General features: G+C 39.7%; 1 protein-coding gene across 4 annotated transcripts in view; it reads left to right on the forward strand.

Annotated features, from left to right (window-relative positions):
• MAPK9 (mitogen-activated protein kinase 9) overlaps positions 1-27,400 on the forward strand; it is a 57,788-nt gene that overhangs the window by 10,403 nt on the left and 19,985 nt on the right. For 3 of the 4 annotated variants that reach the window (XR_008445860.1, XM_054036536.1, XM_054036538.1), the window contains exons 3-8: positions 15,095-15,224; positions 16,821-16,879; positions 17,935-18,073; positions 19,511-19,676; positions 21,142-21,213; positions 26,676-26,858. Coding sequence is in view for 3 of the 4 variants with exons in the window: in XM_054036536.1 (XP_053892511.1) it covers positions 15,095-15,224; positions 16,821-16,879; positions 17,935-18,073; positions 19,511-19,676; positions 21,142-21,213; positions 26,676-26,858 (749 nt within the window). In the remaining variant the exon portion in view is untranslated. Of the gene's footprint in view, positions 1-15,094; positions 15,225-16,820; positions 16,880-17,934; positions 18,074-19,510; positions 19,677-20,723; positions 20,796-21,141; positions 21,214-26,675; positions 26,859-27,400 lie in introns of all 4 variants that reach the window. The other variant, XM_054036537.1, reaches the window with a different exon arrangement.

Here is a 27,400-nt window from a genome sequence, read left to right on the forward strand (position 1 = left end):
CTTCCAGTTTGCTAGCTGGAAAGTTGTAGCTTCCAGGAAGTAGAGTTTTTTTGCTTTTTAAAAAAGGGTTTTTTAGTTAATCATAAGGTTAATTTTAAAAAGACTTATTAGTCTGTCAAAATCCAGTTGAGCTCTGAATCATTGGTGGGGGGGATCCCCATTACTCAGTTCATCATTTTAACTACAGGAGATTTGGAGTTAGTTATTTCCTTAACAATATGAGAATAGGAGCAATGAGAGTTGCCCAGGTTTTACTAAGAACCAGTGCTAATACTGTTCCACTTTTCCTTTTGGTTGATATTAATATGTGCATAAGAACATAAGAATGGCTGTACTGGGTCAGACCAAAGGTCCATCTAGCCCAATATCCTGTCTATCGACAGTGGCCAATGCCAGGTGCCCTAGAGGGAGTGAACCTAACAGGTAACGATCAAGTGATCTCTCTCCTGCCACATTAAATTTCATTTGCCATTTTGTTGCCCAATCACTTAGTTTTGTGAGATCTTTTTGAAGTTCTTCATAGTCTGCTTTGGTCTTAACTATCTTGAGCAGTTTAGTATCATCTGCAAACTTTGCGACCTTACTTTTTACCACTTTCTCCAGATCATTTATGAATAAGTTGAATAGGATTGGTCCTAGGACTGACCCTTGGGGAACACCACTAGTTACCCCTCTCCATTCTGAGAATTTACCATTAATTCCTACCCTTTGTTCCCTGTCTTTTAACCAGTTCTTAGTCCATGAAAGGACCTTCCCTTTTATCCCATGACAACTTAATTTACATAAGAGCCTTTGGAGAGGGACCTTGTCAAAGGCTTTCTGGAAATCTAAGTACACCATGTCCACTTGATCCCCCATGTCCACATGTTTGTTGACCCCTTCAAAGAACTCTAATAGATTAGTAAGACATGATTTCCCTTTAGAGAAACCATGTTGACTTTTTGCCCAACAATTTATGTTCTTCTATGTGTCTGACAATTTTATTCTTTACTATTGTTTCAACTAATTTGCCCGGTACCGACGTTAGACTTACCAGTCTGTAATTGCCGGGATCACCTCTAGAGCCCTTTTAAAATATTGGTGTTACATTTAGCTATCTTCCAGTTGTTGGGTATAGAAGCCGATTTAAAGGACAAGTTACAAACCCTAGTTAATAGTTCGGCAATTTCACATTTGAGTTCTTTCAGAACTCTTGGGTGAATGCCATCTGGTCCCAGTGACTTGTTTAATGTTAAGTTTATCAATTAATTCCAAAACCTCCTCTTGTGACACTTCAATCTGTGACAGTTCCTCAGATTTGTCACCTACAAAAGCTGGCTCAGGTTTGGGAATCTCCCTAACATCCTCAGCCATGAAGACTGAAGCAAAGAATTCGTTTAGTTTCTCCGCAATGACTTTATCATCTTTAAGCACTCCTTTTGTATCTCTATCATCAAGGGGCCCTACTGGTTGTTTAGCAGGCTTCCTGCTTCTGATGTACTTAAAAAACATTTTGTTATTACCTTTTTGAGTTTTTGGCTAGCCGTTCTTCAAACTCCTCTTTGGCTTTTCTTATTACATTTTTACACTTAATTTGGCAGTTTTTATGCTCCTTTCTATTTACCTCGCTAGGATTTGACTTCCACTTTTTTTAAAGGAAGTCTTTTTATCTCTTACTGCTTCTTTTACATGGTGGTTAAGCCACGGTGGCTCTTTTTTAGTTTTTTTACCGTTTTTCTTAATTTGGGGTATGCATTTAAGTTGGGCCTCTATTATGGTGTTTTTAAAAAGCGCCCATGCAGCTTGCAGGGATTTCACTTTAGTCACTGTACCTTTTAATTTCTGTTTAACTAACCCCCTCATTTTTGCATAGTTCCCCTTTTTGAAATTAAATGCCACAGTCTTGGGCTGTTGAGATGTTCTTCCCATGACAGGGATTTTAAATGTTGTTATATTATGGTCACTATTTCCAAGCGGTCCTGTTATTATTACCTCTTGGACCAGCTCCTGCGCTCCACTCGGGACTAAATCTAGAGTTGCCTCTCCTCTTGTGGGTTCCTGTACCAGCTGCTCCAAGAAGCAGTCATTTAAAGTATCGAGAAATTTTGTCTCTGCATTTCGTCCTGAGGTGACATGTTCCCAGTCAATATGGGGATAATTGAAATCCCCCACTATGATTGAGTTCTTAATTTTGATAGCCTCTCTAATTTCCCTTAGCATTTCATAGTCACTATCACTGTCCTGGTCAGGTGGTCGATAATAGATCCCTAATGGTATATTCTTATTAGAGCATGAAATTACTATCCATAGAGATTCTATGGAACATGTGGATTCACTTAAGATTTTTACTTGATTTGATTCTACATTTTCTTTCACATATAGTGCCACTCCCCCTCCCCTGCACGACCTGTTCTGTCCTTCCGATATATTTTGTACCCCGGAATGATTGTGTCCCATTGATTGTCCTCAGTCCACCAGGTTTCTGTGATGCCTATTATATCAATGTCCTCCTTTTATCACGAGGCACTCTAGTTCACCCATCTTATTATTTAGACTTCTACCATTTGTGTATAAGCACTTTAAAAACTTGTCACTGTTTATTTGTCTGCCCTTTTCTGATGTGTCAGATTCTTTATGTGAATGTTTCTCGTCTGATCTGGCCCTTACATTATCCTCTTCCATCCTCTGTTCCTGACTATAACCTAGAGAATCTCTATCAATAGACTCTCCTCTAAGAGAAGTCTCTGTCCAATCCACATGTTCCTCCGCAGCAGTTGGCTTTCCCCTATCTCCTAGTTTAAAAACTGCTCTACAACCTTTTTAATGTTTAGTGCCAGCAGTCTGGTTCCACTTTGGTTTAGGTGGAGCCCATCTCTCCTGTATAGGCTCCCCCCATCCCAAAAGTTTCCCCAGTTCCTAATGAATCTAAACCCCTCCTCTCTACACCATCGTCTCATCCATGCATTGAGACTCTGAAGCTCTGCCTGCCTACCTGGCCCTGCATGTGGAACTGGAAGCATTTCTGAGAATGCCACCATAGGGAAGAGACTGAAATCCAGGACCTCTAGCAGCCTAAACTTGGTCTCCAGGACGTCTCTCCTACCCTTCCCTATGTCCTTGATACCTACATGTACCACGACCACCGGCTCCTCGCCAGCACTACACACAAGTCTCTCTAGATGCCTCGAGAGATCCATGACCTTCGCACCAGGCAGGCAAGTCACCATACGGTTCTCCCGGTTATCACAAACCCAGCTATCTATGTTTCTAATGATCGAATCTCCCATTAACTAACACCTGCCTTTTCCTAGTAACTGGAGTTCCCTCCCCCGGAGAGGTAACCTCAGTGCAAGAGGATACCCCAACACCATCTGGAAGGAGGGTCCCAACTATGGGAAGGTTTCCCTCTGCTCCCGTAGACTGCTTTGCTTCCTTGGGCCTTTCATCCTCGTCAACAGCGCAGGGGCTTGTTTGACCTGAGGTGAGACAATTCTACAGTGTCCCGGAAAGCCTCATCAACATACCTCTCTGCCTCCCTTAGCTCCTCCAGTTCCGTCACCCTGGCCTCCAAAGCCCGTACTCTGAGGGCCAGGAGCAACTTGCACCGCTTGCACGCATACGCCACCCGCCCACGGGGCAGGTAATCATACATGCTACACTCGGTGCAATAAACTGGATAGCCCCTACTCTGCTGCTGGGCTTCTGCCTGCATTGTCTCCCAGTTAATGAAGAGGTTGTTTAAAGCAAGAAGTTTTGACTGTAGTTTAGTTTATAGGTTTTAAAGCAAAAACTTCCCGCTCCCCTTCCAAATTCCCTTGTGAAACTCCCTGTTAGCAGCCCCTGTTTGCAAAGCTTCCTGGTCGCTTGCGCACTGCTTTATAAAGCCCTGGCCTGCTTGATAGCCCCGCCCACTGACTAAGGCTCAGCCAGTTAACAGAGGCTTCTAGCTTTCAAACCTTCCTTTGAAGCTCACAGCTTCCAACTGCCAGCCATAGCACATGGTCCTTCAAACAAACAACCAGACAGACAGACAAACACATGGCACAGAAGTAACAAATTTGTTCTAATCTCTAATGTTGGTGTTTGCTGGTAGAGGGAGTCTTTTTTTTTTTTTTTTTTTTAACCTCAAATAAAAAATAAAGATTTTTGGAAGGCACCCAAAGAACTTGGTTCCTTCAGAGAGTGTTTTAACTCTCCTCCCTTCCTGTTTAAGGGGGCTAATCACATATCACCGTTTTATATTATAGACAAAGTATAAAACTCAGGGTTTTCCACCAAGATTTTGTTTCTTTCTTAGTTTGTGACTATTAATGTATTTGAGCTTTTATGGCAAGTCTAAATCTACCAAAGTTTTACACACCTTTCAACACACGTTTTTCCCCCCTTCATATTCTCCTCTTTCCTCTTCAAATGGCTCTTTCCTATCGGAGGAGGGTTTGATGTAAATCACTAGTCAGGAAGACTCTATTTAATCCTGGATTTCTACATAAAAGTGCATTCTTGTTGGTTTGTTTTAACCTTGATACATATTCTTCACAACTCAGTTAGATGTAGGTTTCATTTTTAGAAGGTACACACTATATATTTTTTAAAGTGATTTATTTTGAAAATTTTTCAGATTAGTTTTACAGCTATATCAAAAAATGAATGATTGTTTGGTTATTTCATTTATCAAAGATAATTGAAACAGATATTATGAAGTCATTGGCAGGTGAACTATCTCCAGTTCAACATGTTAATCGTAAATATTTGGAGGATTTTCTTGCCATGCTGTATTAGGAGGAGAACATCACCAGACAGACATTTAAATTGTTTTATTTAACTAAATCAACAACGTGATGTATTCTGGATTTTTTTCTTCAACAGCAAACATAATATTTTAACAAAACAAGCATATGAATTTTTGAATTTAGTTAAGCATTCAAGTTTTTTAAAATCAGGATTGTTTTTGTTAATTGTTTTTAACTAAGATAGTTAAATGATTTAAAAAAACAAAAAAAACCCCAAAAGTTAAATTGACTGTCAGCCAGGTCAACATGAAAAACTTAAAATAACTCAGTCGTCTTCACCTTCATTTTCCTGTTTGTTCATAATCTGGAAAAGAAAAACAAGCTTTCCTGCTTTTTCGGGTCACAAACGATTTCTCAGTTTGGAATGAATTAGTCCAAAGGAAGAAAATATTCTTTCTACACCGGCAGAAGAAGCTACTGCTGTTAAGTGATTATCACTCAGGGCCGGCTCTAGCTTTTTTGCTGCCCCAAGCAGCAAAAAAAAGCGCTGCCCCCCACCGAGCGCCGGGCTGCGCCGCCCCCCCCCCCAGCCGAGCGCCACGCAGGCCCCCCGCCGAGCGCCGCCGGACACCCCCCCCAGAGCGCTGCCCCTCCGCCGCGTGCCGGAGCCCCCCCCCGCGCCGAGCGCCGCCGGAACCCTCCCCCCCGAGCGCCAAGCCCCGCAACGCCCCCCGCCGCCGGAGCCCGCCCCTGCCAAGTGCCGCCGGAACCCCCCTCCAGCACCGTGCCCGCCCCGCACCCCTCCCCGAGCGCCAAGCCCCGCGCTGCCCCCCCAGCGCCGAGCCCCGCGCTGCTGGAGGCCGCCGCCGAGCACCACTGGAACCCCCTTCCAGCGCCACGCCCGCGCCGCCCCCCTTGCTGAGCCCTGCGCAACCGGAGCCCGCCGCCGGAGCGCCCCCTCCCCCCGCAGAATGCTGCGCCGCGCTCCCCCTGCCACCCCTTACCAGGTGCCGCCCCAAGCATGTGCTTGGATGCCTGGTGCCTAGAGTCGGCCCTCTTATCACTTCAACAGTCTCTGAATCAAAGTGCTTAAGTGACTTCCACCAGTTCACTGGTGTGACTTTTCCTTTAAAAAATCATCATCAAAGATATATTTCTTGAATGGTTCACCCTTAGCTCTGAAGTTTATTATAGTTGGCATTATGGAGGGATGATTGCTGGATGTCCATGTCATAGCCAGCTCCTCTTCTTCAGCAGTTAAGGTTTGACCCTGGGTACTGAGAATTGAGAATATTTGCAAGAAAATCAGCTGGAGATAGTGCTTGTCCCATTTTTTTTTTTTTTTTAATGCTTGTAATTTAACTCTCTCATTGTATATTTATCTTTTTATGCTCTCACTCAGTTCCTTCCAAATTTCAACGGCGTTAGCAATAAAACAGCTCTTTTCCTGCATTTTGTTCAAGGCTACAGAAATAGGCTTCACGGTACTCAGCATGTGTTCAACATTTCTCGTAAGCCCAGTGTTGAGAACTTTGGCTGTGACAGTGCCATTTATTTTTTTTTTCAGTTTTGTTCACAAACAGTCATCAGATTAGGCCCGTTCTTGATATAGTGCTCAAAACAGTCCACTAATGAGTTCCATCGCAGAGAGAGTTAGCTTGGTTCCTCCCACTTTTTTCAGAGCAGCTTCTGCAAAGTGGTTGTTATGGAAGTATTTTGCAATTACAGCAACATTAGCTTTTATTTCTGGAAGACTGAAGTCTTTTTGGCTGAGGTGCATCAAATGAGCACTGCAACCGTATGTTGTTAGCTTGGGATTCTCTTCGCTCTCTTCTAAAATTTCTTCTAATCTTGGATACATTGTCTGTGACCAAGTTGCATACTAAACTCTTGAAATCTCTCTCTCTCCCCCCCCCCCCCCCCCCCAGTTTGTTATAGCTTGTAGAGGAGTGGACCCACCCCTGCGGCCACCTCCTGCTGGTGACTTCTGGGAATTAGCTCGTTCCAGCTCCGGAGCGCCCTCTGCAGGCCGGTGATCCGCCTGTCCTCTGGCCCCCATGTCCCTCCCGGACCTTGTGCCCTTGTACCTGGGGTGTTGCTCCCTAGCAGTAACCCCTCAGTCTTAGGGTCTCCCCTTCGTGGGGAACCCCCACCCACTATTCCCACCTTGCCTCAGTATAAGCCTACTACCAGTCATCGTCTAGCCCCACGCCCTGGGGCAGACTGCAGTATCAGCCTACTCATCACTGGCAAGGCTGTTTGGACCTGCTGCCTTTGCCTAACCCTGGGCTGCCCTCTGCAACCCCCAGTACCTTTTAGCCCAATGCTAGGCCGTAGCCTGGGGCTTTCCAGGCTGGAGCTCCCCAGCTCCTCTGCCTTTCCCCAGCCCTGCTCCACTCATGTACCCAGTTTCTAGCTTCCTGCAACCAGGCCCTTCTCTCTCTGAGCGCAGAGAGAGACTGTGTCCTTGCTCCTGGGTGCCAGCCTTTATCGGGCCAGCTGGGCCCTGATTAGGGCGTGGCCCAGCTGCGGCTGCTTCCTCCCAATCAGCCCAGGCGTCTTGCCCTTCCACAGCCCTCCTCTAGGGCTGTTTTAAACCCCTCAGGGCAGGAGCGGGTAACCACCCCGCTACACAGCTTTTACTCCTACTTCTTGTAAGTATTCTGCTGTGTGCGCATTTCCTGGTGTATCAATTGTTTCTATAAGGAAGACATTCCCTTCTTCTGTTGTCATACAAGCACATACAACAGGATCATTGTGGACATTGCTCCACCCATCAAGACTCAGGTTAACAATTTCACCCTCTAGACCTTTTACATACTGCTCAATTTCTCTTTCATACACTTTATCCAGCAATTTGCCTGCGACGTCTGCTCTGTTGGGTGGACTGTATCCTGGTCTTAATGACTGAGCCATGTTAATGAAGTGTGGGTTCTCAATCATACGAAAAGGAGAGTTTGTTGCATTAACAAACCAAGCAATTTTTCATCAATTATCTCTTTTTGTAATCTGCTGGTTCTTATCGCAAACTTTTCTATGGTTGTTTCTGGATGATGGAGATTTTCTGTTTTTTTTTCTTTTTGCTACAGGTGATATACTGTGGCTATGTGACATACATGATGTGACTGAAACACTATCATTGGCAGATAACTCTGAAACTATAGAAAATGATGGTGATCTTGAAGGTGGATAGTCTTCAGAATCCTGAATGTTGAGGATGGATTCTCCTAACAAAATAAGTCAATGCAGTTATTTAATTATTATCATCATACTGCTCATTTAGTATTACTCATTGCATTCACTGACACTCAGTACTTCTTTAAAGGTGAAATTGTAAAAGGAGAATCTGCCCATTTCAGCTATTTATTTTTTATAACAACTGCATCTAAAATAATAGTACCATAGAGTAACAACTATATTTTTTGCTCAAACAAGAGAATTCAAGAATAGTCCAGAAGGAAGACAGGCAGTCCTTAAGAAAGAAGTATGAAATAAAAAAGTTTACCAACCTGAAGATCCTGCATGTTCAGACATGTTCCTTTCATCATCTTCAACGCAGCTTCCTCCTAAGAAGGAACACTTCTCATGATGTTGTTTCATTTGGGCAACCAGGCCTTGCATTTCTTTGTTGCATTGTTTGCATTTTGCATGCATGGCTGTCTTACCCCCAGATAGAGGAACTTCATTAAAATATTCCCAAACTGGGTCTCTTTTATGGCCTGCTGCCATTATAGGTTTTCCCTTCTAGTGAGAGAATTGTATGGTAGATCTCAAATCAATTAAGGCTACACTCTGAAAGACCTGAAGACTTCTAGAATATGCTGCTCAAACAGTTTCACTTTTGTTTCTAGTGTATATCCCTCCCTTCTCACATTTATCTCAAGATTTCTTCTTGTCCATATCTATTCTGCCCCCAACAATCTTCTATTCATTGAACTTTTTGAAACTTTGCACTTTTAGAGAGAAGTAAGGGATTGACCCTGTGTACACAATTTTGCAGAGGGACAGTAGGGTTGAGGTCTGTTATTTCTCACCTCCATATATTAATTATTTATTTAAAAACCTTTTTGCTGTTAACAAGCATGTTACCTCTGGAGACACAAATCCACAGTTTGAGAACTGCAAAACTAAGCATCTTTGATGGTATCTTCTAGATTGAGCACTGAGTCCCATTGGGTAGATAGAAAGATTAATTTAAATCTATACACAAGCCTGTGGAACCCCATAAGATTGGGTCCCTAATCCATGAATTGTTGGAACTCATTTACAAAACTTTTCTTAAACATTACATGAATATATTGTCTTGTACTATAAAATTAGAATTTATAATCCCTATTCCATGATGAGATATGAGCTATAATGTATCTTAATTAAAACTATCTTTAGATAGGTTTTTTCCTCAAAAAGCATTTTATCAAAAAAATCTAATTTAAACGAAAAATCTGTTGTTTTTTTTAATTTAATTTTTTTTAATTGATTTTTATCCACCCTGTTTCCTATAGACTTTGATTTCTTTCCTGGCTCTCTTCTGTCTTCAAGCTCCCACCTCCCCCATGGACTCCCTAATTTTCCCTGTTTAGTTTCTTCCCTATTCCAAAAATATTCCTATATCAGGCTCCTTCAAGCAGCCAAGCCATGATCTTGAGGATCCTGCTTTTTTTCATTTCTGAGATGTAGGCTGTGCCAATGTCTGTACTAGAGGAAACATTTCAAAATGACACATTGAATGTTTTGAAACAGTATTACAAAAAGAGATGGCATAGATTAAACTGACTATGGGAGCCAAGTGATTTATTCTTTGAAGAGATGCTTTACTGAGAGTAATCTCAAGGAATGTAATGCAATAACTTACTGTATATAGTTTTTGTTTCCAGTACCCTTCACAGACTAGTTGAGAGCAAAGGCACAGTGCCTAATTAATGGTGAAGATGAAAAGTCTATATTTGTAAAGGACAGATAGTTGACAAGAACTATTCTTGCCCAGTAATAATCAGAGCAACACAATAACAAATAGCACTTGACTTAAGGGTTTGTGTTGCTGCTTGTAAACTTTTTTGGAAAGGAGAGAAAAGAGTCAAAGTGGTGAAATTGGCAGTGTACGAATTACTTATAGGCCACTGTAGTTCAAATAGATATACTCTGTCTACTAAAAACGAAATAACTTGGTTACCACAGCAATGAGCATTGTATAAATGCCTAGACAGAGAGAGAGGTAAGAGTAGGGAGGAAGTTAAATCCTTGGCTCTTTCAGATATGTATGTATTTTATATAAGGGCAGAAACTGGTATTTTGAATTTCTTGTGTACAGGGATGTAAATTAATAAAAGTCAGGGTACATTTTGTTCAATCTGCCAAATGTCACTTCTTAAAATTATTGTATTTCCTGATGCAACTCTGATCATAATTATTAGTGATGTATTGTCTGTCACATGGTATTGTAAGTGCATTCTTAGTCTACGTTATGGTTTACTGTTCAAGCAGAATGCTATAGAAAACCACTACTGCTAGTGGTGAATGCCCTAAACGATCTTTCATCTGAATTAGAATTGTGAAGAATTCACACAGGTGGATGTTTTTAATCTCAAACATCTGTAAGAGAATCAGTGTGTGATATAGGATGTTGAAAGAGTATCTCGTTCAGATGGAAGGAAACTTATTTAATAGACTTCCCATTTTTAGCCTAGGTGATAAGGAAAATTAAGCAGATTTTGGCAAAATAAACCAACTTCTATAAAATGTTGTACCTGTAGCAGTTTTCATCTAGATGTCTGTCTTTTTTCCTTCCAATGACTCCTTCTAAAACTAGGTGTTTGAATTTAGAATGATAGGGAAATAAAGAGACTTCTTGCTCAATGGTCTGAAAGGTTATATGATGCTTCTCACCATAAACAAATAATGAATTATGGAGCATTTGAAAATGAGTACTTGATTATGGTATAGGCCTTTTGGCTTTTTTTAAAAGTGTCCTTTTGTAATACTACTAAGTATTAGAGTTCTTGGTTTCCCTTACCATATTGCAGTTTCAAACTTGCTTTCATACTGGTTAAACAATCATAAAACCTTTTAATTCATTTCTTTCTGTTTGTAGCAGCCGACCAGGTTTCTTTCCTTAGCCTGTATGTACAGCATACACAACTTAATTTGAAATGTTGTCAAGGCCCCTCCTGTAGATCAGCGAACATGGAATGGGTGAAAGTTGTGGCTACTGACTTGCTTGTATCCCTACGGAGAGAGTTTGTCAGATTTGTCACCTGATCTCTGACTTCTGGAATAAAAATGAGGACTTTATTCCCCTTAAAATCATGCATGTATGCATTGCTGTTGGGGCAGTATATCTACTTGTGACTGAACTTGATACTCCTGGGGGAATTCGGTGCCAAAAAACGAAAAATCTGCAAAATTCTGTGTATTTTGTCAAAATAACACACTATAATCATGCCAGTTTCAATTATTTTGGTAGTTTATTTAAAAATACCTGTCAGCAGCTATATCTGTAACAATACAGACAACAAAAATTTCCACCCGGAGTAAAGTTAAAGAAACCCCTACAATAACCCAGTTCCTGTTTGTCTGCCCTACCCACACTCCTTGCCCCGTGGAACCCTGCTGTGGGGCGGCCCCCAGACCAGACACCTGCATCCCCTCCAACTCAGAGCCCAGGAATCCAGAGGGAGAAACTGTCTGTTGTTGGGTCCTGGGCTTGTACGGAGTTTCCTGCACACCGCCTCTTTTCTGCAAGGTTGGCCGGGAACCACAGCTGTCTGGAACTCTCCAGTTCCCCCTCCTCCCTCCGCAGCTTCTTCTAATTGCAAGCTGGGAAGCTGCACTCCGCTGGGTCCAGTGGCCTCTAGCAGTGGCCAGCAGCTCTGCAGTGCAAATTCTGCAGTGAAAAAGGAAATTCTGTGCAGATCGTTAATTCTTAAATTCTGCATTGCACAGTGGTGCAGAATTCCCCCAAGAGTAATTTGAGAATCATCAACCACTGTTTCATCCAAGCACACTTGTTTATTAAGTATCAGAGGGGTAACCATGTTAATCTGTATCCACAAAAACAATGAGAAGTACAGTGGCACCTTAAAGACTAACAGATTTATTTGGGCATAAGGTTTTGTGGATAAAAAACCCACTTCTTCAGATAAATGGAGTGAAAATTACAGATACAGGCATAACTATACTGGCACATGAAGAGAGTTACCTTACAAGTGGAGAACCAGTGTTGACAAGGCCAATTCAGTCAGGGTGGATGTGGTCCACTCCCAGTAACGCAAAACCTACTGACCGCTATACTTACCTACATGCCTCCAGCTTCCATCCAGGATACATCAGGGATCCACTATCTACAGCCAAGCCCTTAGATACAATTGCATTTGCTCCAATCCCTCAGACAGAGACAAATACCTACAAGATCTTTATCAAGCATTCTTAAAACTACAATACCCACCTTGGGAAGTGAGGAAACAGATTGACAAAGCGAGACAGGTCCTAGAAGTCACCTACTACAGGACTGGCCCAACAAGGAAAATAACACCACTGGCCATCCTGTACAGCCCCCACCTAAAACCTCTCTAGCACATCATCAACGATCTACAGCTTATCCTGGAAAACAATCCCTCACTCTCACAGACTTTGGGAGGCAGGCCAGTCCTCACTTACAGACAGCCCCCCAAACCTGAAGCAAATACACCTCTACCCCGATATAACGTGAATTCGGATATAACACGGTAAAGCAGCGGGGAGCCCTGGGCCCTTTAAAGCATCATCCGAGCCCTGCTGCTTTACCGCGTTATATCCAAATTCATGTGGAGCCCCAGGCTGGAGCCTTTGGCCCTTTAAATCACTGCCCGAGCCCAGCTGCCGGAAATTTAAAGGGCCTGGTGCTCCTCGTAAGTCATGTGCCCCAGCCCCCTAATCATTTTCATTGTCCTCTGCTGGACTCTCTCCAATTTGTCCATATACCTTCTGTAGTTGGGGGGCCAAAACTGGACGCAATACTCCAGGTGTGGCCTCACCAGTGGATTCTGCTGCCGGAGGCGATTTAAAGGGCCTGGGGCTCCCCGCAGTGGCTGGAGCACCAGGCCCTTTAAATCACTGCCGGGGAAGCCGATCCAGTCCAGCACGGCCGGTATGCCGTACTGGATCATACCCAATATAACGTGGTCTCCTCATCTATAAGGTGGTGAGATTTTTTTTGGCTCCTGAGGACCGCATTATATCTGGGTAGAGGTGTACTCAACAGCAACTATACACTACACCACACCACAGAAACACTAACCCAGGAACCAATCCCCGTAACAGACCCCATTGCCTACTCTGTCCCCATATCTACTCTAGCGACATCATCATAGGACCCAACCACATTAGCCATACCATCAGGGGTTCCTTCACCTGCACGTCTAATAATGTGATATATGCCATCATGTGCCAGCAATGCCCCTCTGCCATGGACATTTGCCAGACCGGACAGTCTCTATGTAAAAGAATAAATGGACACAAATCAGACATCAGGAATGGTAACATACAAAAGCCAGTAGGAGAACACTTCAAGCTCCCTGGACATTCAATTTTAAAGTAGCCATCATTCAACCAAAAAAAAGTCAAAAACAGACTTCAAAGAGAAACCGCAGAGCTACAATTCATTTTCAAACTTAGCACCATTAACTTGGGCTTGAATAGGGACTGGGAGTGGCTGGCTCACTTCAAAAGCAATTTTCCCTCTCTTGGTATTGACATCTCCTCATCAGTTATTGGGAGTGGACCACATCCACCCTGACTGAATTGGCCTTGTCAACACTGGTTCTCCACTTGTAAGGTAACTCCCTTCTTTTCATGTGCCACTATATTTATGCCTGTATCTGTAATTTTCATTTTATGCATCTGAAGAAGTGGATTTTTTTACCCACGAAAGCTTATGCCCAAATAAATCTGTTAGTGCCACCGGACTCCTACTTGTTTACTAAGAGAATTTGATATTTTGTACTGATTCACAGAGTTAATATGTATAGCACTTTCTACATACTAATACAGTGTTATCTTGATTGGGTAAATATTGAAAAATGTCCACTTATTCATGCTGGCTGGGCGAAAAATACTATTTTAAAAACATCTGTTCAGTTGCCTTCCTCCCCTTATGTATTCTATTTTACATATTCAAGCTTTGGCTTAGTGAACAATTGAAAATTACCTGATAATGGTGACTTCTTTAAACAAAGCAGTTATGTAAAATAGGTAACTGCTAATAGACTCTAAGTTTAGGTTAGAAATGTGTGTTAATTAGAATCTGGGCACATAATCATGTCACCTCTACTCTTGAACAGTACTGCTTTCCCTGTAGGAGAAGCAGTGACTTAATGTTGACAGAGTATGTTCTATTTTATTTCAATATTGAAGCTACCAAAGGGAAGACTATTGTGCAGGAGTACAGTGATATTCTGGTGTCCTTCAGTCTACTGCTATGTGTGCCCTAAAGAGGAAGAAGTAAAGAGAAGCTGCTCACAAATAACTTCAAAAATATTTGAAAAATATGTGGCAGGGCAGAACATCCATTGGCACTAACTGAGCAGCCAAAATAGAGCTTGGATCATATATGCTCAGAATTAGATACTTGTGGCTATTGAAAACAAATTTGAAACTCCCCTGCAAAACTTGTTCATATAAATGGAGGCAGAAGGTCACTAAGAAAAATTAAAGCTCTTGAGATAAAAGCAAATCTAGTTGCCTATCTTTTAACTGGAAACCTTTCTTCCTAAAATCGGTGAATCCTGTTATTCGGTCTGTGGATTGGAGTGCCCTTCTCCCAATAAATCATAAAACTAGAGAATACTGAAGGACTCAATTAGTAACATTAACTGATTAATTTGTCATATTTGAAGCTTGCAAAATATGTCTTAAACTGCATACCTGTAAGGTTCTCTGTGTCCAGAGCCCTGGTGTTAGCTTGGGAAGTGATGCACTAGGGTATTTGGATTTAAAGTGAAGACTTTAGTAATGCATAGTTAATATTTGGAACAGAAGTGCATCTACCCGAAAAGTAGTGCCAGCAGCACTGTGTGAAAAACTCATTTAACCCAAATTAACCATCAGAGAAACGTTTTATTTCAAGTATGGTTAATACAACTTAAAGTTGCATTTTGCCCAAAACGCTGGTATTAGTGCCCCCTATCTTGGAGAAGGTACTATTGAAATTTTCAGTAAAAATGCAGAGGGCTTCTGTTTTATACTTCAGTCATCACTGGTAAAGGATCTGCAGGTTCCGTTTTGTTTGTGTGTGAACAGAGCCGAGAAGAAATTAATATGACCAGGTTTGTGGATATGCATGGTTTCAAGCCTTGATTTCTTCTTGTTCTCCCAAAAGATTTGCACTTACGATGTTTCTTTCAAAATTTCAGTGCTGCATTTGATACAGTCCTTGGGATAAATGTTGCGGTAAAGAAGCTGAGTCGTCCTTTTCAGAACCAAACTCATGCAAAAAGAGCTTACAGGGAGCTTGTTCTTTTAAAATGTGTCAATCACAAAAACGTAAGTGTATTTTTCTTAAGAATTTAATTTATTTTCAAATAGTGCTCCTACTAATAGTAAACAAGAGTGCATAAAAGTAAGCCTTAATTATGGAAAGGTCAAAACTGGTTAAGTGTGGGTCAGAATTGGTAAATTATTGTAGATAGCAAAGGCTATTATGAAAGTTTTGACTCTTCTCAAGTATTTGAAATGTAAAACAATGAAAGAGTGCTGGAACTTTGGTAACATATATTAATGTGTCTAATATTAAACAAGAAAAATTTTTAGTTAGACCCAATCTATATTTGGGTTTATGGGTGGAGCGGGTGCTTTGTTTCCTTTGAGGTGGGGAGGGGAATGAGGTTTTTGAATCAATGCAGCTGCATTAGTAGAACCTCCCAGTGTAGGTACTGCACCAGTGTAAAACTGGGTTGCTGCAATGCAGTTTATCCCAGTAAGTCATACTAGCACCAACGCTATCTTACAGTGTTTCGGTGTGGGTTTACACATCAGTGTAGTACACCATTGTAAGTTTCCCTGGTGTAAGCAAGAAGGCTTTTACTGGCCCCCATCTTTCAGTCTGTTTGTTCAAAAAAACAAACAAACAGAAAAACAAACCTAAACAAAAAAACAACCTGTGCTCAAGGGTAAACTTTGAGACAGAATCATAGTTTGACAGTACTTGCCTATTAGCAATAGTGAGATGGTATGCTGCTGCTGCTGCTAGCTTATCTGAATAATATGGAAGATATGTTACGTTTTACTTGATTGAACTTGACAATGCTTTGAAAACATAAAGCATCATACTGGTGCAAGTACTAAGTATCCTAATTACAAGAATACCAGGATATGAATACCAGGATCATGAAACTTTTAAAGGATTTTGAGAACTATTTCCAGAAACATAAGGCATGTCTACACAGCAACTAGACACATGTGGTTGGTCCATGCCAGCTGACTTAGGCTCATGGAGCTCCTGATGCAGGGCTGTTTAATTGCTGTGTAGACTTCTGAGTTTAGGCTGCAGCCCAAGCTCTGGGACCCTTGCAGGGACTACACAGCAATGAAACATCTCTGCACCCCAAGCCCTGAAAGTCCAAGTCAGCTGGCATGGGCCAGCTCTGGGTTTTTCTTTGCTGTGTAGATATATCCATAGAGCAAACAGGTTGATGGGGCATCTCTGTCTGTGTACTATTTGGAAGCCATTTTTCTAAGGATAGAAAATACTTGCTCACCACTTTTTCTCTCAAATATCAGAATTTTTGAGTGATCACCAAGCTATTATTCTAGGCACAACATTTTAGGTTTTATTTGGTGTGTGGGTGGGAGGGGAAGTGGTTTCATGTAACTTAAATGTGACCTTTTAAAAAAATGTACAGGATCTCTGGTGATATACTTCAACACAGATGCTGCAGTATTGTACTTGTCCATGTGAAATATGTTAGTAACAAACCAGTCTAGTTTCACTGTCGAAGTTGAGTGGCAAAGTAAATCAGCAGTGTAAAGAGAGAGACTGAGTTTTTGTATTTGTTTTAATAACCACATTGTCTTGCTCTTCATTTAGTGTGTAAAAATTCATATATTTAAGGTTTCTTCATGTTTTATTTTTCTTTATAGATAATTAGTTTGTTAAATGTATTCACACCACGGAAGTCACTGGAAGAATTTCAAGATGTGTAAGTACTGTAGTTCTTAAATGTTTCTTGGTAAACATTGTCCTGAATTTAGAGGCATATTCTATGCTTTCTTACAACTTTTCTGGCCATGAAAAAAATATGGTACTGAGGATAGAATCTCTGGCCTGTAATTATTCTTTAAATGTTACAGTGAGCTCCTTGAGAAAATCTATAACTAAAGTTGTTGTGGTATGTGTGTAGTAATAGAAAATAATGGGAAAAGGTAAATATTCCTTTTACTTTTCATCAGCCCTCTGCTACCTTTACTGACTACACATGGATCTGTAATTATCACAGCTGTTTTCCTTTAGATAGAATGACAGTCAAATAAGTCAATTCAAGACAATAACTCAATGTGGATAACCTGACATGCTTTTCTGAGATCGAGCCCATCAGAATCACAATACCTCCATCCTTAATTACAAGCTGACTATATTTCTTAACCTAGATCTTGTATGTGGTGGTAAGAGATCTGTCGAAGTATTCACGAGGCTCCAATCACTGTGTTATGTAGGTGCTAATGTGTGTGTTGTTGCAGCTTTGGAATGGATTTATTTGATGAATGGCATAAAAAAGGGGTCGCACATTAACTTGGAAATTAATCACTGCTCTTTATTTCACAAAACGCTTTCCCTAATTTTGTTGATGTTAAGTCAGTACACAGTGAAAGGAAATCTCAATGTGACGTTTATTTCTTCATCCTATCTGTAACTTCTGTGTAAATTTCATCTGTACCTAGGTTACATTAAGAGACACAACATCAACTACCAGTCCTGCCCTTAAATTTTGTTTAGTAGAATTGATGGTTTTAATGGATTTCCACTCTCTTGTGAGAGTATATGTTCATTTTTATTCAAACTTTTACTGTTTTTAGATCATTGTTTTAAATAAGTTAAATTATGACATTCAATATTTTTGTCTTTTACTGACATTCCAACACTCATTTTTCAGGGACTTGCATGGGATCCTATTTAAAAATATGTTCTGATGTTAGTTATAAAATACCTGAGATGAAAAAAAATGTTGTTTGTTTGTTTTTATTCCTTATACTGTAGGTATTTGGTTATGGAACTGATGGATGCTAACTTGTGCCAGGTTATTCATATGGAGTTGGATCATGAAAGAATGTCCTACCTTCTCTACCAGATGTTGTGTGGTATCAAACATCTCCATTCAGCTGGTATTATCCACAGAGTAGGTAGTGTTTTGATAGTGACATTGACAACAAGCATCTTTAAGGTGGCATTTATATGAAATTTGTTTTTGCTGGTTATCTTGTAAATCAGTATTCCATTTCATATTCATATTGTTAATAGTAATGTGAAAACCATATCTGGTTCACGGACAGACAGACAGATATAAGTGATAAATGAAACTCCAAAAACCAAACTAGTTCTGCAGATGGTAAAAGGGCATTTTCTGCAGTTTTTTGTGTTAAATGAGACTAAATATAAACACAAATTAGGGAAAAATATAAAATAAAAGATATTAGTATTAATAGGTGATGGAATGTGAGTAAGGATGCTCCAAGAACTTTATGGTTAAAGCAAGGGAATAATTTGTATTAAAATGAAGTCTTTTAAACAGTTATGTACGACAATAATATTAATACTCAAGGTAAAATCGTTAAGTGGTTGCTCAAAATTTCAAAGCCCTGCACAGCTGACATCCTGCAGCTCTGTTGGGCCTATTTGCTGTCCCAATCTGCATGACTGATCCTGCTCCTTTGTGGGTTCCAGTTCCTTTTATTCTTGCCTTTTAATTTCTTCCATGCAATCATGTGCCTGGAACTTCTTGCCTTCACCCTTTCCTCCTTCAAGTCCCTTGTTAAAACACAATAAAGAAAGTTTATAAACTCTAGAATGGAACACAAAATTCCCTAATCTCACTGTTTCTCTGCTGTCAACAAATATCTGTGAAACCCACTAGCAAAGTGTCCCATCCCTCTCTCGTGCTGGTCCACATAGAGAATGACAACTTACTGGTGGTATTGATTACTCCATTGCACCCATTGGTAGAGGTCTCAGCAGTAGAGATCTAAAGGCTCCAACCCTGCTGATGACCCATGTGGGTGACAGTATGATATCACATGCTGGACTTTCTGTCTTTTCAATTTGACTTAAAAACCTAAGAAATTATACACACGCTAGAATGTTTTTTAGCATAGTTTAAGTTTACAAAGTCAAGCACTCAGATGTTAGGAAATGGTTGAACTAAGATTGCCCGTGCAACCTTAATTTGGCTACACAATCCTGATTCATCCTCAGAGTAGGTCCATTCCGTGCACTGAATGAGGCAGGTCCTGGGGAAAATATAGTATGTGATCATGTAATTAAAGAATGATTCAAAGTGCATATACACAAGAGGTCCTAATTAAGGTTGTGTGGGCAACCTTAATTATGTCATTTCCTGACTTTTGAGTGCTTGACTTTGCAGTCTTAATACTCTTTCAAAGTATTTTTGTGTGCACGTAATTTGTACACAACTTAACTAAAAGAATGCACGCAAGAAATGTATATTAAGCTGCCAATGTTCAATACAGTGTGGTAGCTTATATTGATTTTATGGAAGTTTATATGGTATCTTTCAGTATGTTGAGCCTTTCTGTTAACTGAAATAATTTTTCTTTAGGATTTGAAACCCAGCAATATAGTAGTAAAATCAGATTGTACACTCAAAATCCTTGATTTTGGACTGGCAAGAACAGCATGTACTAATTTTATGATGACGCCGTACGTAGTAACACGGTATTACAGAGCACCGGAGGTTATCCTAGGCATGGGATACAAAGAGAATGGTAAGTTGCAGCAATGAAGTATTAAACCTTTTCTCTAAAGTGCAATTCTCTCAGAAGAATCTCACTGGCAGGACACCTTTTGAGTTTTCTATCTCTAGTGCTAATGTAATTTATAACATGGTGTTGGGAATACTGAGATTTACAGAGTTAAACATTTGAGGAATAGCTGTTGTCCTGTTTCTTGTGCCTTTCTCTCTACCACTGCTCTCTTTATCCTCCTTCCCTGCCATTCTCACTTGCTTCACTCCATAGTTCTTCATTCCTATTACCGTTGTTCCATCCTCAAAAAAGAATGCATTGTTTATAAGACAATTATACTTATAGATTTTAAAAATCTAGCAGAACCACTATAGGAAATAATTAACTTGTTGTAAGGTGTCTTCTCTTTCCCCCTGTTTACCACGCCCACATTTGTTGCTTCATTTTCGTCATGTCTATTTAAGCTCTCTGGGCCAGGGAGTGTCTTTATACAATCCTAGGTCTATGTAGCATCTAAGACACTTTGGACACTGTATTTTTAATAATAATACATCTTAAATATCTTAAACAAAGCTTTCAGCAAGGATAATGTCCTTGAATTTCATTCCCTCGTCAAAAAAAGTTTTCAGATGATTGCTTGTGAGGCAGATGATACCCTGCATTCTACTCTAGACCTTCAGCTCAGTGCATCCCTTCACTTCATATTCCTTAGCCTGGATTAGCATTATATGGCCTGGGAGCATACTTTTTTTTTGAGGTGTAAAGCTTCATTGTGGCTTTCTAACCTGAGAGTTCCACAGAATTTTCCTGAGTCAGCTGTTATGATGGTTCTGTCTGATACACAGGGCCCTTGACAATACATTAATTGGTGTGGATCAAAAATGTTTAATATGCGTGTAGTAGCATGTGTCCTGAATTGGACAAGAATATTCTAAATAACATGAAGAATAATAAACTAATCTGTAAAACTGTAAATATGCAGTTTAAATTTACAAATAAAAAAACTGTTTGTCGTAATTTAAAAAAATTCTTTAATCTTTTGTCCTTGTTGCACCTAACATATGATAGTGGATATCTGGTCTGTTGGGTGCATAATGGCAGAAATGGTCCTCCATAAGGTCCTGTTCCCAGGAAGAGATTGTATCCTTCTTCACAGTGGTTTCAGGGATTGTAAAGTATGATTAAAAATTTAAAAGTAATTGAAGGATTTAAGAACTGATCAGAAAAGCATTTTATAGAGTTAAAAAAAAAAAAAAAAACGCGCAAGGCCTACCTCACAAAAACTGAATTACTGTCTTATAGCAAAACTTAGGAAAAAGCGAAGTCAGTGTTCTGTACTGTTGAGAAACTCATCTGTTAGCAGTTTGGTTTTCTGCATTCTTGTGGTTTTTATTGTAGATAGTAGGTTTATTTGTTTAGATTTTTTTAAGTTTTCCACTTTTGTTCATGACACTTCATAATTTGATCATTTCATTTTTACTTTCAGTTGATATCTGGTCAGTTGGGTGCATCATGGGAGAATTGGTGAAAGGTTGTGTGATATTCCAAGGCACTGATCGTATCCTTCCCTAGTCATCCTTGAATCCTTTTTCACATCCACCAAAGATGCACAATTATTTTTATCTATTTATGTATATAAAAGCATAAAAAAGAAAACAAAATATTTCACTACTATATTTTAATGGATCTATTGTAATGTTTGAAATTAGTGTCATTAACCAAATAGCTGAACTTCATTTTTTTTCTCCTACTTACTTGACAACATTTAACATAGTTCTTACTGCTTGAACGCTTATTATTCATATTAACAACTTCACATTTTGCAGCTTTAAAAGGATATTGCTAGGTTAAAAAGCAAATTTCCTTGGCAGTGTTTCTAGTAATTAAATCATTAAAACTGAAATCTTGACAAATTTACTTTTCACAATTTATGCTGTTTGCTTCTAGCATTTCTGTATTTGCACAATGAAAATAATCCTACTCTCAATAGTTTGTTTTTAGTTTTTAGGGGGTTTTTTAAATTTTTTTTTGTATTTGTATAATAGCACACAGCAGTGCTGCAGTCTCTCAGTTGGAAATGCTGCAGAAGGGGAATGTACATTTAAAAGTAAAGACCTTTTCTTTTAGATTTTTTTTTTTTTTAATTTTATGGAAACATTTCTGTTGGTCTTGGATTTTTCTAAGTTTGTTTTTACAAACTTGACATTTTGGTCTCTTAACTCATTAAATACATCTGGTTAAGATGGCTTAAACTATCTTTGCCAATAGATATATTGTACAAAAAATTATTAATTTAGTATATTTCAAAGCCTTTTCCTACAGGCAAAGTATAAAACATAGTTTAATTACTTGTTTCGAGTTTATAATATAAAAATTGGAAAGGATACTACATTTCTCTCCATTTTAATTATTCTGAAAATGAAACACTGAAAAGTGAAAGGTTTTGTGGAACATCTAGTTCTGCATCAATAAATAAAATGTTATTTTCCCAGCTTTTTTATCTATATAAAGTAGATTCTGTGAAGGTATAACCTCTATAAAAAACATAAACATGTAACAATAAAGGAATTTAAATCTGAATGCTAAATTCATGACACTAATCTTCAGCAGTTGATTAACATGCATTAATTTAACAGCACAAAATAATTAATACACAATTTTTTTCACCTTCTTCCCTTTATATATTTATTGTTTTATCCTTCAAAGCCTTCAGACCAACCTAACACAATTCTTCATGTATGTTGTATATCTTCTCACTTGCATGTTAACGTTGGTTATCCTGATTGCTGTCTTGATTTATTCATAAATTTATTCATAAATAAATCAAGGGAATTTTTTCATACTTGTCAAATATGTATATAATGAATCAGTTTCCCTTCTGGAAGGTAAATAAAGCTCCACCAATCTAGATTTAATGTAGCATATACTGTATAATGTAGCATATCTATAGCTCAGTGGTTTGAGCATTGGCCTGCTAAACCCAGGGTTGTGAGTTCAATTTTAGGAGAGGGATAGCTCAGTGGTTTGAGCATTGGCCTGTTAAACCCAGGGTTGTGAGCTCAATCCTTGAGGGGGGTCACTTAGGGATCTGGGGCAAAATCAGTACTTGGTCCTACTAGTGAAGGCAGGGGGCTGGACTCGATGACCTTTCAAGGTCCCTTCCAGTTCTAGGAGATAGGATATCCCCATTTATTATAGGTGTTGCTGGCAGCTATGCTGATAGTTAATGTTGCCTAACATTTTCCATTCTAAGACTCTGTTTCTAGTTGCTTATAACTTTGTCAAACTTTAACCATTTGGGCTGAAATTTTCTATTTCAGGCGTCTGCCTCAGGTATATTTTTAAGTTTCAGCTAAAATGGTTCAGCAGTTTCATAGAATGAGGTTGGAGAAAAATACACTGTTTTTGCTCATATTAGATTCTTACAGCTGTTTCACTGAGAATCCCTAGCACCTCCATCCTTTGGTGCAGGCACTTGAACTCTGGCAGAGAGGGTTACTCTGCCAGGGATATGCCTTTGATTGTCTGCGTAAAAATCACCCACATTTGGCCTCAGAAAATCATGGTTAACATATGCACAGTAGGCGTTTGTTAGAGGCTGGTGGCATTATTCTCCAAAGATTCTGCTTGTGCTGAGCATGCGCTACCTCTACATAGCTAGGTGCTGGCCAGACAGCATGCTCTATTCTAGCATTGCAGAGGTTGAGCAGGACTTTCCTTGCAGTTGCTCTTCCTAGTTGTTATGGTGCCAGGTACCAAAAAGGTACCCCCCCCCTTCTTCTTCTTCTTCTTCTCTCTCTCTCTCTCTCTCTCTCTCTCTCTCTCTCTCCTATGCTGTCAATGCTCCCAGTTCCCAGGTAATGAGGCGGGGGGAGGAGGAAGCAACTTAATTCAAACACAGAATAGCGGGGAGCAGAGGAGGAAAGCGGGGAGCAGAGTCCACCCAATATCTTCCTGGAAGTAATTATGACTTTGGAGGACTGGAATATTTCTCTAGATGTTAGGACTTAGGAAAACTCAATTCTCTGTTTATCTTCCTCCAGAGCTTATAGATCCACTATAGCTAGGTAAACTCACCATGTGTTAGAATCTGCTAGGAGTGAAGTCTCATATCAGTAAGATAAGGACCGCCTCTGCTCCAGAGGCTGCCATCTGCTTCTGTGGATGAAATCTGCCAGGCTGCTACATACCATCCTGTACACACCTTACGTTACAAATCAAGTTTCCGCCTAGTCTGTGTTTCAAATGCTACAAGGCATAACTTCTTAAACCCAGGTTTGAAGTGGCCCCTGTCCTAGAGCATAGCAAATGTTTGTTTCTACTTTCAACATTGGTGTGGTCCTTTGGAGAAATCCAATTAAACACTCATTGGTCCTGTTCAGTTCTTTGTTAGATTACTGTTGGTCATTACATTTTCCTAAGACTGTTATTGACTAAAGAAAGAGAAGTAGGGATTATGAAAGATGGGGCTGAGTGTGAAGTTTTATTCAGTTAACTGATTAACCCTAAGGGTATGTCTTCACTAGCAACGTTAAAGTGCTGCCGTGACAGCGCTTTAATGTGGCTGTGTAGTCGCGGCACCAGCGCTAGGAGAGAGCTCTCCCAGCTCTATAAAAAATCATCTCCATGAGGGGACTAGCTACCAGCGCTGGGAGCACGGTTCCTAACACTGGTGCTCTGTCTACACTGGTACTTTACAGCGCTGAAACTTGCAGCGTTCGGGGTGTGTTTTTTCACACCCCTGAGCGAGAAAGTTGCAGCTCTGTAAAGTGCCAGTGTAGACAAGCCCTAACTGGTGATACTTTTGAGGAGAAACAACCCTTTGAATGTAGTTTGGTGGAGCCCCTACCAGAAATCCGTCTTCCAGATGGGAATAATATTTTTTGTGTGTTCAACTTTTTGTGTATGCACATTGTTTTAGCATGAGAGTTAACTTTTGTAATTTTTTATTTACCATGCTTTTGATGTCAGTTTTCCATTTGAATGCATGGAACAAACAAATACATTATATTAGAATAATCTTTGCACTAGATGTCTATATTTTTAATATGCATCAGTGCATATCACAGGTATGAAAAGTTCTCAGTAGTGGCTGTATTTTTGGCAGACCAACTGAAATTTAAGCACTTCCAACAAAAATTTCTAAATAGAATTTTTTTTTATGCAAAGGCATGCCATTTTGTTATACTCTCCCACTACATAAATAGGTATTCTAGAAAACTTTAGATGTGACATAACTAAATGTCTAACTTGTGAATGTTGACAGAGTTGGTGTTCAGCAATATGTAGTACTGCATTAGAATTCCAAATTCCTCTGATTCAGAAAATGATTAGGGATTCTGTCAATAAGAAGGTCTCCTCCAATGTCAGATCTTTGAGATAAACTGCCTTGCATAAATTAATTTACTTGCTGTCCAAGCATCTTCAGCCATATGTACCTTTTTAATAGATTGGACTGAATTCTCAAGAACTGCTTCACAGTCAGTGATGATAGAATTAATACAAGAATAATTTATCTGTACAGTTCTCTTCAGACATTGCTATGCTTTCTATTACATAGCATGTAATAAAACACTTAATAGAGCCACATTGCCGAATATTATCTGACCCCCAGACTGTATGGAGAAGACTAGATGCTTCAGTTCCTCTCCTCCTCTACTTTTTTCAATGTAAATAAGTAGAAAAATCATGGAATTTCTAGCGTAATCCCAATAAAACACAGTAATTGTGTGTTGTTTTCCTAACTACTCCCTAAGCATCCTCTTTATACAGTGACAAATTGAGATTCACATTCTTAACCAAAATGCTAGCTTGCAGACGAGGTGCACACTTGTCATTTAGATAGTAAGGAGGGCAGGGGGAGAGTTGGGAAGATGCATCTTCCTAAGTGTGTGACCTCCTGTGAAGTTACATTTGAACTCTTAATAAGCTATGGTTATACTATAGCTTACGTTGACATAAGTTATGTCACCCAGGGGTGTAAATTAGCCACCCCCCTGAGGGACATAACTTATGCTGACTTAAGCACTGGTGTGAACAGCACTGTGTCTGCAGGAGAGCTTCTCCTGCCGACATAGCTGCGGCCACTTGTTGGGGGTGGATTAATTAAATTGATGAGAGAGATCTCTCCTGCTGGCTTAGAGTGGCTACAAGCTGCGCCGCTGTAAACTCTCTGGTGTAGCCATAGCTTATGATTTAAGAACAACAGAGGGTCCTGTGGCACCTTTGAGACTAACAGAAGTATTGGGAGCATAAGCTTTCGTGGGTAAGAACCTCACTTCTTCAGATGCAAGACTGATTGAAGAACAGTCACTGTTTCCGTTAGGTATTACCATAATTGATAGTTAAAAACAAAACACCTACATAGAAAATTCAGATTTGCCATTTTAGAAGCCATTATGATTCATTAGAGTTGGATTTTCATTCCATCTTCTCAGGAAACAGTTTTTAGATGAAAAATCACTATGATGCAGACTTTCTTAAGTAGAAAAGTGGTACAAAATTCTTCAGTCTGAATGTGATGCAGTTATTATTTGGTCAGGTTTGTCCTGATCTTTTTCCTGCCCTTTATTAACTTTATTTGTGAGGTGTTTTGTACATCTTAGGTCCAGAAGATTCAACACCAGTCTTTCCTTTCTCTCGTCCCCGTCTCCATGAACAAAGTGCTTCATTATGGACACCAATCTCCAATCCTTTTGGATCCTGTCAATGCCACTTTTGAAAATGGCCAGTAGATTCTGTTCAAAAAGAGATTTACACTTTATACATTGTGTAGTACTTTTAGTCCTTCCTACTATTGGGATTGGAAGTCTGATTTTTGGAAATTAAATTTGTTCTTTGCATGACCACTCAGAATGCTGTGCTGCTAGAACAATGTTACAATCCAGATTTGGCTCTTACAGTCCAGGTTTTCATTACTTTCAGTGCACACAAATGCTTTGTGGCACATTTCTATAAGCAGTATCTTACACTATGCAGATTTGAAATTTTTCAGCTACTTTTCCTAAAGATAGCATCCAGATATTGATCAATGGAATAAAGTTATTGAACAGTTAGGAACACCATCAGCAGATTTTATGAAGAAACTACAGCCTACTGTGAGGAATTATGTAGAAAACAGACCGAAATATCCGGGTATCAAATTTGAAGAGCTCTTCCCAGACTGGATATTTCCATCGGAATCTGACCGTGACAAATTAAAAAGTAAGATATTTAGATATAAGAGGGGTCTTTCTAAATTGCTTCAGTTGAAGTTTATACAGTATGCGCAGACAATGCAAACATGACACTATGCTGGTGTGATACAGTCTGATATCATCACACTACATTGCATTAGGAAGCAGGAGATTGAAAGCAGCAGCCTGGCTTTTTCCTGCATTGGTAGCACACCATGAAATGTCCTACTGCTGCCATTAAAATAGTTTGATTTAAATATATACTTTCTATTCTCAAAATTCCAGCCTATTAAGATCCAGTCGATGGCTTGAATGTTTACTAAAAAAAACATTTTTATGAAAGCCATTTTATAATGAAAATTTGATCTTTCTTTCTCTAGTTGATATTGATATGCATGTGTAGTTCTCATGCTCATTTTAACTGCGTATTGATTAAATAGATTATTTTTTCTTAATTACTGGCATATTAGATATGCCTGTTGAATCTACCTCTTGGCCACGTGCAACCGTAATTATATTTAAAAAGCCACAGCAGCAGGCAGCTTAAATTCGTTATAACAATGTGATACC

This window comes from Malaclemys terrapin, chromosome 8 (assembly GCF_027887155.1).
Source record: "Malaclemys terrapin pileata isolate rMalTer1 chromosome 8, rMalTer1.hap1, whole genome shotgun sequence".
Classification (NCBI taxonomy): Eukaryota; Metazoa; Chordata; order Testudines; family Emydidae; genus Malaclemys; species Malaclemys terrapin.